A 12289-nucleotide genomic window follows, 5' to 3' on the forward strand; every position below is an offset into this window, starting at 1 on the left:
ATACAAGAAAGATGTTTACTCGTGTTTTACTGACTACGCAAATACATTTGACTGTGTAGATAATGACAAACTACGGATAAAATTGCAAAGAATGGGTATTCTAGAACAATTTATTGTGGTCATAAGGAACCTGTATATATACCAAGAGGTAGTTGGTTAAGCAGAACATGGGGATACTGAATTGTTTAAAATCAAGAAAGGTGTGAGCCAGAGTTGTATCCTTTCACCGTGCTTATTCAACCTGTGAATTTAGCAAATAATTCAAGAAGCTGGATTATATGAAGAAGAACATGGCATCAGAATTGGAGAAAGACTCATTAACATCCTGCAATATGCAGATGATACAACCTTGCTTTCTGTAAATGAAGAGGACTTAAAATATTTACTGATGAAGATTAACACCACAGTCTTCAGTATGGATTTCACCTCAATGCAAAGAAAACAAATAACCTCACAACTAGTCTAATAAATGACATCATGATAAATGGAAAAAAGACTGAAGTTATCAAAGACTTCATTTTTCCTGGATCTCCCATCAACACTCATGAAAGTAGCAGGCAAGAAAACAAATGATGTATTGCATTATGCAAATTTGCTGCACAATACCTCTTTAAAGCACTCAAGAGCAAAGATATCAGTTTGAGGACTAAGGTGTGCCTAACTCAAGCAAAGGTATTTTCAATAGCCTCAGATACATGTGAAGGTTGGACAATGACTAAGGAAGACTGTAGAAGAATTGGTGATTTGAGTTAGGGTGTTGGAGAAGAATACTAAAATACTATGGACTACTAGAAGAACAAACAAATCTGTGTTGGAAGAAGTACAACCAGAATGCTCTTTAGAATTCATGTCTCATACTTCGGACATGTTATCAGGAGGGACCAGTCCCAGAGCAGGATATAATGATTGGTAAAGTAGAGCATCAGCAAAAAAGAGGGAGATCCCCAACAAGATGGACTGACACAGTGGCAGCAGCAACATTCTCAAACATAAAACAATTGTGAGGATGGTGCAGGACCGGGCAGTGTTTTGTTCTGTTGTGCATAGTGTCTCTATGAATTGGAACCAATTCGATGGCACCTAACAACAACAACAAAGCAGAAAAGTGCATTTCAAATTTCTAAGATGGTTCATATGAACAAGAAACTCACTTATTCATGGTGGCAAACCAAAAAAACCAAAACCATTGCCATAACATAAATTCCAAGTAATAGCAATCCTATTTAGCATTTCCAAGATTGTACATCTTTAATGGGAGCAGAAAACCTTCTTTTCCTTCCTGAAAACAGCTGGCGGAACCCACTACCTGTCTAAGGCTCATCTCATGGTGGCAAACTGCCATTTCATGGATACATAGAGTTAAGTTCCAAAGTTCAGGTTATTATATGAAACTCAGCATTATGCAAAAATGGAAGATTTTGTTTTTCTGTTTTCAAATCATCCATATGCTTAGGTTATTTATTTAGAAAATATAATCACTGAAATAATAGCAACTAAGATTCAATGGGAGTCCTGTTATGGCACTGTAGATCAATATGGTACAGCTAACCACAAGGTTGGTGGTTCAAATCCAGCAGCCGCTCCTTGGAAACTCTATACAGGGTTGCTATGAGTCAGAAGTGACTCAATGGCACTTAACAACGACAATAAAGACTCACTGATGTGCTCCTCAATGTGATGAGTACACTTATGGATTATTCCTGTGGAGAAGGAGGTTTGGAGGAGACTAAGCTAGGTAAAGGCAGGCTGTGTGACTAGAGAGCTCACGTGTTACCCACTTCACTTTCCTCCTGTTCTGGGTCAGAGCTTCCCTTGAGGGGACACCTCCACAGCTCCACTCCCACCTCTGCAAGCCTGGCCGAGCACCCTGCCCTGCAGAAGTAGAGATTTCAGGCCTAGGTTGGCTCACTTTGGGATGTCATTAAATTTCCACAAATTTCTTCCAAACACTCTCTCCAAGTCTTCTTTCTTTCCTACCTTCCCACAGCTGTTTTGAACTGTAGGGCCTTAGGCCACATAGGAGCTGAAAACTCAGAACAGACACCCACTATCTCTGTGCTGCTTGCACGTCTGCCCATCTGTCCAGAGTCTGTAGCCACAGAGAAGGCCAGCCTACCTGGCAGCTGGACATTACTTCTCCACCAGCAGAAGACATGCAGAGTAGCTTGGGACAGCTTCCTAGAGGCTGCCATGGGAGGGGATGTTCTGAAGCTCTTGCAGGTATGCCAGTGCCTTGCTAATATGAAAAAAGAGCCAGGTAGCAGTTTCTTTACTTTTGTGTTAAATTCAGAATGTTGGATAATGAAGTAGATAATAAGTAAGGAGTAGGTATATTCACTCTGGCATTCTGAGAACATCTATTAACCAGTAAACCTATAACTATTCTTCCTGAATCAGGTTCTTTTTGATCAAATGGATTGAGACAGAAAGAATTTGGGGCCCAAAGGCTTAAGTATAACATTATAACTATGCAGCTTTAAATCACGCAGAATAAACTTATTTAAAAGTTTAAAAAGAAAAACGCATTCTTAGCAGTCACTTGACACTTACACTGCAAGATGCCGGACAGCTTCTTTGCGTTGCTCTTCATATCCTTTCCATTCCCGACTGATGAAAGGTGGGACGGGGTCTGATGTGTCCAAACTCAGAGAATATCTTGGATAATGGACCAGGTTACTGAACATAGCTCTAAACCTGGGAACTTTTTTCTAATGTTACGACAGGGAGGCAGGGAGGAAAAGGACAAAATTATACCATTAGATTTTCTAAAGCATTTTACTTATATGGTAAACTTAAAAGAAAACAAAATGATATTAAAAAGTACATGTACTAGACTCATAGAAAGAGAAAGGCTGTGTGCTTGCAGCCAGGAGGCAGGCTTGCAGAATGTGCCCTTTGGTTGTTTAAATGATTATATATATATTCCTGAGTACTTTTGTGTACATCCCCACCTCCACCCCTATAAAAAACCCAGACGGAATGGAAGCAAATACTGTTGAATGATGTAATCATTGCAATGAAATGATGAGTGTAAAATCAATGTTCTCCCATGAAAACTATCACTGAATTCACAATGAAAACTTAAAAAAAAAAAAGTATACGTAGTGTATTATTACTCATATTACATCAATTACTCATATGCAAATTCAAACTGAAACTGAAGAAGATGAAAACAAGTCCACGAGAGCCAAAATATGGCTTTGAATATACTCCACCTGAATTTAGAGATCATCTGAAGAACAGATTTGATACATTTAACACTAAGGACAAAAGAAGAGACCAGAAGAGTTGTGGGATGACATCAAGAACATCATACGTGAAGAGAGCAAAAAGTCATTAAGGATACAAGAAAGAAGGAAAATGTCAAAATGGATGTCAGAAGACACACTGAAACTTGCTCTCCAGTGTAGAGATGCTAAAGTAAATGGAAGAAATAAGGAGGTAAAAGAGCTGAACAGGAAATTTCAAAGATCAGCTTGAGAAGATACAGCCAAATATTATAATAAAATGTGCAAAGATTTGGAATCAGAAAACCAAAAAGGAAGAACACGCTCAGCATTTCTCAAGCTAGGGAAACTGAAGAAAAAATTCAAGCCTCGACTTTCATTATTGAAAGATTCTCTGGGCAAATTCTTGAATGATGCAGAAAGCATCAAGAAAAGAAGGAAGGAATACACAGAGTCACTGTGCCAAAAGGAAATGGTTAATGTTCAACCATTTCAAGAGGTAGTATATGATCAAGAGCCAATGATACTCAGGGAGGAAGTCCAATGTGCATTGAAGGAATTGGCAAATTCCTTCAAAGTAATTGATGGAATAAAAACTGAAATCTTTCAAGAAAGTGAGGTGGCACAGGAGGCACTCACTCATCTATGCTAAGAAATTTGGAAGACAACTATCTGACCAACTGATTGGAAGAGATCCATATTTGTGCCCATTCTAAAGAGAGGTGACCCAATGGAAAGCAGAAATCATCGGAAAATCTCTTTGATATCTCAAGCGAGTAAACTTTTGCTAAAGGCAATACAGAAATGGCTACAATCATACATTGACAGAGAACTTCCAGAGGTTCAAGCCAGATTCAGAAGAGGCCAGGGAACGAGAGATATCATTGCTGATGTCCGATGGATCTTGGCTGAAAGCAGAGAATATCAGAACGATGTTTACCTGTGCTTTATTGACTATGCAAAGGTTTTTGATTGTGTGGATCATGACAAGCTATGGACAGCATTGCGAAGTATGAGTATTCCAGAACACTTAATTGTGCTCATGAGAAATCTGTACCTGGACCAAGAAGCAGTTGTTCGAACAGAGCATGGGAACACTGAATGTTTTTAAATTGGTAAAGGTGTGCGATAAGGTTGTGTTCTTTCACCATACTTATTCAACCTGTATGCTGAGCAAATAATCCGAGAAGCTGGGTTCTACGAAGAAAAACGTGGCATCAGGATTGGAGGAAGACTTGTTAACAACCTGCGATATGCAGATGATACAACCTTGCTTGCTGAAAGTGAAGAGGACTTAAAACATTTACTGATGAAGATCAAAGAGCACAGCCTTCGGTATGGATTACATCTCAATGTCAAGAAAACAAAAATCCTCACCACTGGACCAATAAACAACATTCTTATCAACGGAGTGTGCTATTGTGTGATACCAAGTTGACTGCAACTCATAGTGACCCTCTCTACGACAGAGCACAACTGCCCCCTGGAAGGCAGAGTTAATTCCTGATTTGCCCAGTAGACATTGGTCAGGAGGCACTGATATTTTCGATAGCCTCATACACATGTGAAAGCTGGACAGTGAATAAGGAAGACCATAGAAGAATTGATGCATTTGAGTTACGGTGTTGGAGAAGGATATTGAGAAAACCATGGACTGCCGGAAGAACAAACAAATCTAAGTTGGAAGAAATGCAGTCAGAAGGCTACTTATAAGCCAGGATGTCCAGACTTGGTCTCTCATACTTTGAACATGTTATTAGCAGAGACCAGTCCCTGGAGAACTATATCATGCTTGGTGCAGTGGGCAGGTCAGTAAAAAAAGAGGGAGACCCTCAACACACGGATTGACACAGTCATAGCAACAAAGGACTCAAACATAACAATAATTGTGAAGATAGCGCAGGAACCCGGAAGGTTTCTTTCTGCTGTGTATAGTATTGTTATGAGTTGGAACCATCTTGACCACACCTAACAATACCACAGTCTTTATGGGAGCAGCTCCTTTGACTTCTTTCTCATGAAGGAGCTTGTGGATTCCAACTTCTGACCTTTCAGTTGTTGCTGTTGTTAAGTGCCACTGAGTTTGTTCTGACTCATAGTGACCCTATACAGGGTTTCTAAGAGTTTGAAATGCCAACCTTGCAGTCAGAAGTTCAGTGCTTCTCAGTTAGCAGCCAAGCACTGCACCATTGTGCCACCAGGTGTATAGGAGGGGCTACTGGTTTCTAGCAGGATATGCAGAAACTGATGATAATGGCTGCTGCTGAGGAGGAGGTGAGAAGCTGGGGTCTGAAAGAAGAAATTTACTTCACACTGTGTATGTGTTTGTATTACTTGAATTCTTTTCTTTTCCAATTGAAAAAAAAATTAGCCTATAGTGAGTCTATTATTCCGGAGTAGTTAATTTATTCTCACACTGGGCCACAAGTATCAAAATATTTTGCTCTTTAGTTGTCATGGCACACACACACACACAAAAAAAAAAATCCAGGGAAGACTTAAGAGATTATTCATTCTCATCAATGCAGTTAGCCAAAGTAGGTGGTTGAAGTTCATTAAGCTGCTTAGAGGAGTTAGACTTACCAATTTGTTTCGAATCAGCGTGGCCTGAATATGTGCCTGAGCATGGTCTTTCTCACTTGACACAGTAAACAGTGGATCTGCAAAACAATCAATAAAGCAGTAAGAAATAGAACACACCTACTAGGAGTAATGGCAAAGCCATGTAATTTCTTAACTGGAAAACAAATTAGAAAGTTTAGCTATTGCCTAACCCTGCAGCAGCTCATGGTCCCTGTTACTCTACCACCAGGGAGTCTGTTGAATGCATTTCTTTTCTGTTTATTCAAAAGTAAGTTTATGAAGTAGAGAATATAAAAGAAGATCTAACAATGTTCTCAAGCACCATACCCAAGACATGCTCTTTTCTCTCCTATAAACATATCTCCTTCGGGACCCGAGGAGCCCAGGAAATAGTCCATGAATAAGGAGCATGTGCAAGGTAGAGAAACGATGTTTTCATACTATGTCCTTTATTCAGTGCACAGAGAAGCTATATGTCACCTCAGAATTGGTACATGTGATTAGAAAACATCATTCTAACCCCCACTCATCTATCAGTTTATCACACTATGGTGGTTTACTTGCTGTAAATGCTGGAAGCTATACCACCACTATTTCAAATACTAGCAGGGTTACCCAAAGTGGATAGAAGTGAGTAGAGCTTCCAGACAAAGACAGACTAGGATGACCTGGTGGTCTACTTCTGAAAATATCATGAATAGCAGTGGTGCATTATCTGATATAGTGCAGAAAGATGAGCCTCTCAGGTTGGAAGGCACTCGAAATATAACTGAGGAAGAGCTGCCTCCTCAGAGGTGAACTTAATGATGTGGATGAAGTAAAGTTTTGGGGACCTTCTCTCTATGATGTGGCATGACTCAAAATGAGAAGAAACAGCTGCAAACATCCATTAATCACTGAAATGTGGAATACATCAAGCATGAATTTAGAAAAATGAAAGTTATCAAAAATGGAATGGGATGCATAAAGATAGACATCCTAGGTATTTGTGAGCTGAAATGGACTAGTATTGGCCATTTTCAATAGTACAAACATGGTCTACTATTCTGGGAATGACAAATTGAGCAGGAATGGCATTGCATTCATAGTCAAAAAGAACATTTCAAGATATATCCTGAAGTACAACACCATCAGGGATAAGATAATAGCCATACGTCTGTAAGGAAGGTCAATGCAGTGATGTGAATGAGTTAATATCTCTTCTAGCTAGAGGCAGCAGCAATGGGCTCAAATGTAACAATTATGAGCATGGCGCAGGACCATGCAGTGTTTCCTTCTGTTGTGTATAGGGATGCTATGAGTCGAACCCAACTTGATGGCACCTAACAATAACAACTAAGGAGCTCTGGTAGTGTAGTGATTACGAATCGGGCTGCAAACTGCAAGGTCAGCAGTTCAAAACTACCAGCTGTTCTGAGAGAGAAAGATGAGGCTTCATGCTCCCGTAAAGATTTACAGCCTCAGAAACGCTGTACAGGGTCGCTATGAGTCAGAACCAACTCCACGGCACATAACCAACCAACCAACAATAACAACTAGCTATTGTTTCTGTTAAGTGTTGTTGAGTCAGTTCTGACTTATAACGACCTTTTTTTATTGGGATTTCAAGGAGTGGCTGATGTGTTTGAACCACTGACCTTGTGGTTAACAGTCCACTGTTTATCCTACAGCACCACACAAAGACTCATTCTAGTCATTACTTTGGTTGTTAGGTGCTGTTGAGTTGATCCCAACTCAAAGAGACCCTATGCACAACAGAACAATACACTGCTTGGTCGTGCACCATCCTTACAATTGTTGTGATTCTTGAGCTAATTGCTTCTGTCACTGTGTCAGCATATCTCATTGGGGGTCTTCCTCTTTTTTTTTTGCTGACCCTCCACTTTAAAAAACATGATGTCCTTCTCCAAAGACTGGTCACTTCTGAAAACATGTCTGAAGTATGAGAGCCTAAGTCTCACCACCCTGGTTTCAAAGGAGCAAACTTCTTCTAGTTCAGATTTGTTGGTTTTTTTGATAGTCCGTGGTACTTTTAATATTCTCCTCGAACACCTTAACTTAAACACATCAATTTTTCTATAGTCTTCCTTATTCATTCTTCAACTTTCATATGCACATGAGGCTATTGAAAACACCATAGCCTGGGTCAGGTGCACCTTAGTCCTTAAACTGACATCTTGGTTCTTGAAACTTTAAAGAGGTATTTTGCAGTTGTTGTTGTTGTTTAGTACCACTGAGTCGGTACCGACCTATAGCAACCTTACTCACAGCAGAATGAAACACTGCCCGATCCTGGGCCAACCTCACTATTGTTACCACACTTGAGTCCATCGATGCTGTCACCTGCCCAGTCCATCTCGTTGGGGGTCTTCCTCTTTTTCTCTGACCCTCCACCTTACCAAACATGATATCCTTCTCCAGCAACTGATCCCTCCTGACAATATGTCCGAAGTATGAGAGACGAAGTTTGGCCATCTTGGCCTCCAAGGAGCACTCTGGCTGCACGTCTTCCAACATGGATCTGTTGGTTCTTTGGGCAGCCCATGGCACTGTCAATATTCTCCTCCAACATCATAATTCAAATGCATCAATTCTTCTAGGGTCTTCCTTATTTAACGTCCAGCTTTTGCATGCATATGAGGCTATTGAAAATACCATGGCTTGGGTCAAGCAAACCTTAGTCCTCAAGTTGAAATTTTTGCTCTTCAACACTTTAAAAAGGTCCCAATGCAGCAGATTTGCCTAATGCAATATGTCGTTTGATTTCTTGACTGCTGCTTCTGTGAGTGTTGATAGTTGATCCAAGAAGAATGAAGTCTTTGACAACTTCAATCTTTTCTCCGTTGATAAGAATGTTGTTTATTGGTCCAGTGGTGAGGATTTTTGTTTTCTTTACATTGAGATGCAATCTATACCGAAGGCTGTGTTCTTTGATCTTCATCAATTAATGTTTTAAGTCCTCTTCACTTTCAGCAAGCAAGGTTGTATCATCTGCATGCATACTTAGTTCACCGTTCTGGTTCTAGTTTGTCCAGGCTATACTTTGCTTCTTCTTCATGAATAGTTATTAGACTACCTGTTTTTATCTTGCCAACCAATTTTTCATTTTGAGTGTATTTCCATTCCTTGAAAAGGACATGGAAACATTTAGCAATCTCTTTGAAAAAGGAACATTTAGGGATAAAAGAAATAAGGAGCTTAATAAATTTTTTTTTTACTGAAGATCTTATTCCAACTTCAAATTATCTTTAAAACAAACAGGGGGAGATGTGTTTATAGGGCTTTACTACATTTCATCAGGGAATAAAGAAAGTAACTGGCTAGAATGTTTAAGCAATTGGTGTACAGAGCCTATGCCAGGAAATGCATACACTATAGATTCCCATCCAAAGGTGGCACTGAGAATCACCGAAGGAATGCCAGATGGGTGAAAGTAATGCATTGTTCAAGCAAAAGAGCCTGGAATTCTGAGGGCACAATTGGAAAAAAGCATGTTTAACTAATTATAATTTTTGTAAAAGCAAATCCTATAATTTAATAAACATTTATTAGGCACATAGTCTATATACCACAATAGGTGCTGAAGAGGCTACAAAAATGTATAGAACAGGAACATATTACAGAACTCAAAGAGCTTCAGGTCTAAAAGAGAGAATATAAATTGACAACAAGGCATTAAAATAAACTGGGATTGAACTGGATGGCAGAGACAGTGAGGACGATAGGCAGGTATGCAAAGGCTTTTTTGGCTTTGGTGATGGCAGTGATGTGAATGGAGCCTCACTAGGACTGTTGGGTATCATCTGAAAGTGCAATAGAACTAGTGAGGCTAAGAGTCCTTATGTTGTAGTATGCTGTATAGTGATGGTCTTCAGCAACTTGTCCACTTTGGGAAAATGGCAGAGCTTAAATATTATCAAATTTAAATATGAAAAAAATTTATTTGCATAAAATTGTTTAGAAAAGCTAACCCTTTGGCTCTGAATATTGAATGAGATATATTCTCAGTCACTGTTCTCTATTTTCATCATATTAGCCCATGACACTGGATCAATGTTATATATAAATAATTAGGATGCCACCATTTAATACTCAAAGAATGTAATGTCTGTAACAATCAACCTCATTGCTGTCATTACAGTATTATATTCCGCAAATGTTCTGTTGTGTCAGATATCAATTTTTAATGCGGTACCCATTATGAATCAGGCTGCTAACCTCAGGGTCAGCAGTTCGAAACTACCAGCTGTTCCAGGGGAGAAAGATGAGGCTTTCTGCTCCTGTAAAGATTTACAGCCTCAGAAACCCTGCACAGGGTCACTATGAGTGGGAACCATGGCACACCACCACAACCACTATAAGGCATATAGTGCAAAATTAAATTAGAAAATTACTGAAATTTCTTTCACTGTCATTTGAGAACTATCATTATAGAATGGGGGTGGGAGGAGTAGGATTTTATTGGCCCCAAAGAAACTAGTGAAACTAATTGAAATACAAGCTTTGATGAATACTAATCAGTTTACAGAACACAAACAAAGGTGAGATAAATGGGCACTTGTTTATGTAGAATTCAAATATGGAATTACCCAGAAATGGGAGAGAGAAAACTATTCTTGTTGGGCATTTAATGCAGAATGAAAGCAGAGGTGTTGAGTAAAGTAGATCATGCCATACTTTTCCAAATATCAAAAGGCCTGAATAGGGTTCAGGAAGATAGCCGTGAAGAGTGAGCAGACTCAGAGCAAACCGGTGGCTTCTGACGCGTCCTGGACACAGCAGCTATCTGGAGGGCTCCAAAATGCCCCTGCCCAACAAAGGGTAGCCTCTGGCAAGGGACCTGTCCAGAGGCTGGACCTTCACTAGCCGTCACACACCTGTCCGCTTCCATCTCACCCTCGAACCCTACCGCGCTCAGAAAAACAGACGGCTCAGGAGGGAGGTGTGGACTGCCCTTACCGTACAAAAAGTCGTACGCTCGACTAGAGGGGATGTAGCTCCTTAGCTCCGACTTTATGCCCCACCGGGTTTGAGACACCTGCGGCTTCTGGGGCTCCTCGATGGTCACTACGTGGCTCATGGTGCCGCCTTCACCCGCCGGCAAGCTAAGCACTAGCTGTGGAAGATTACTTTCTGGTTGCCCCGTAGCTATAGTAACCGCAGAGGGGCGCTGGGAAAAGGGGCGGGGCGACCTGGGGGATGAGGGCGGGGCAAGGTGTGGGAGAGGCGTAGTGAGGCGAAGAAAAGAGATGCGCGTATCTAAAGGAAGCTCTGGTAGCGTAGTGGTTACGAATCGGGTTGCGAGTCTCAAGGTCAGCAGTTCGAAACTACCAGGAGAAAAATGAGGCGGTCTGCTCCCGTAAAGATTTACAACCTCGGAAACCCTGTGAGTCGGAATCGACTCCACGACGGCACATAACAACAACAAATACGAGAGAAGTCCTAGTTTGGCGCTATGGGTAAATGCGCTGGACTGCTAAGTCGATTTTAAGGGGAGGCCTTGTTGAGGAGACACGCGAAAGCAGCTAGGCCCTGGCCCTGGAGGGGGAGAAGCGAGTGAGTGGGAGGTGGGAAAGGAAGCAAAGGAAAGAGGCTTTGGCTGCGGTGCGAAGAGGAAACGGGGAGGCAGAGAAGGGAAAAGAAAACCGAGGAAATCAGGGTTTGGGATGGGGAGGAGAAGACAGGGCCGCAGACACACAAAGCCTTGCTTTCCCTACATTTTTGACTCCTGGTCCGCAAGCTTTTAGCTGCTCACTGAGGGTCAATGCCAGAGGCCACTCCTCACAAATCTAGCATTTCAGCTCATTACGATCATTATTCTTTCTGATCAAATTATCCTAGTAAGCACGCCTTAAAGTTGGCTTCTTTTGAGACAGCCAGATCACAGAGAACAAAGATCCAGAAAAACTAACGCTTCTGCTTCTATAGTCGCCCGCTTGCCTGCTCACTCCCCCGCCCGCCTGCCTGCCGGCTCCCACTTGCCTACTTCAAACCAACCAATCCCAGACAGCCCAGTGAATCTGCTCCCATTCCCTATAAAATGTTCCCGGAAGGGGGAGACGGAGCTCAGTCTCTGGATAAGAATCCTCTGAACCTCGAGTGGGCACAGTGAAGTCCTTCCTTTGTTATAACCCGCATGGCGTTGGCAACTCCTTCAGAGCGACTCAGGTAACATTTGTGGTGCATTGACCAGGAATCTTCTCTTCTGTGTGCTGGAAGGACAAGCCATGGAGCTCTTGCTGCCCTGGGAGCAGCCGGTGCTGAGGCGGGCCCTGGTCCGGGAAGACTGTCTGCTGAGCGAGCCAGCAGGATTTCTAGCTTTGTGGATCCTCTCCTGGGGCGGAAACCAGCCGGGGACCCCATTCCTGAGGGAACCAAGCGGGTAAAGAATGGCTGATCCTGGTCTTCTGAACCGCAGTAAAATTGTGGGCCCACAGGTAGTCAGACCTGATCAATGACCAGCTAGCTGGCTGTCATCC

The 12289-nt window shown here is 41.6% G+C and overlaps 1 protein-coding gene across 1 annotated transcript in view; it reads right to left on the reverse strand.

The window, feature by feature from the left end:
* MAATS1 (MYCBP-associated, testis expressed 1) overlaps nt 1-10890 on the reverse strand; it is an 86205-nt gene extending 75315 nt beyond the window's left edge. Inside the window, 3 exon segments of the mRNA XM_006864200.1 lie at nt 2551-2708; nt 5811-5887; nt 10770-10890. Coding sequence (XP_006864262.1) covers nt 2551-2708; nt 5811-5887; nt 10770-10890 — 356 coding nt within the window.
* Between the last annotated feature and the right edge of the window lie 1399 nt (nt 10891-12289).

Source organism: Chrysochloris asiatica, unplaced genomic scaffold (assembly GCF_000296735.1).
Source record: "Chrysochloris asiatica unplaced genomic scaffold, ChrAsi1.0 scaffold00061, whole genome shotgun sequence".
NCBI classification, from domain to species: Eukaryota; Metazoa; Chordata; class Mammalia; order Afrosoricida; family Chrysochloridae; genus Chrysochloris; species Chrysochloris asiatica.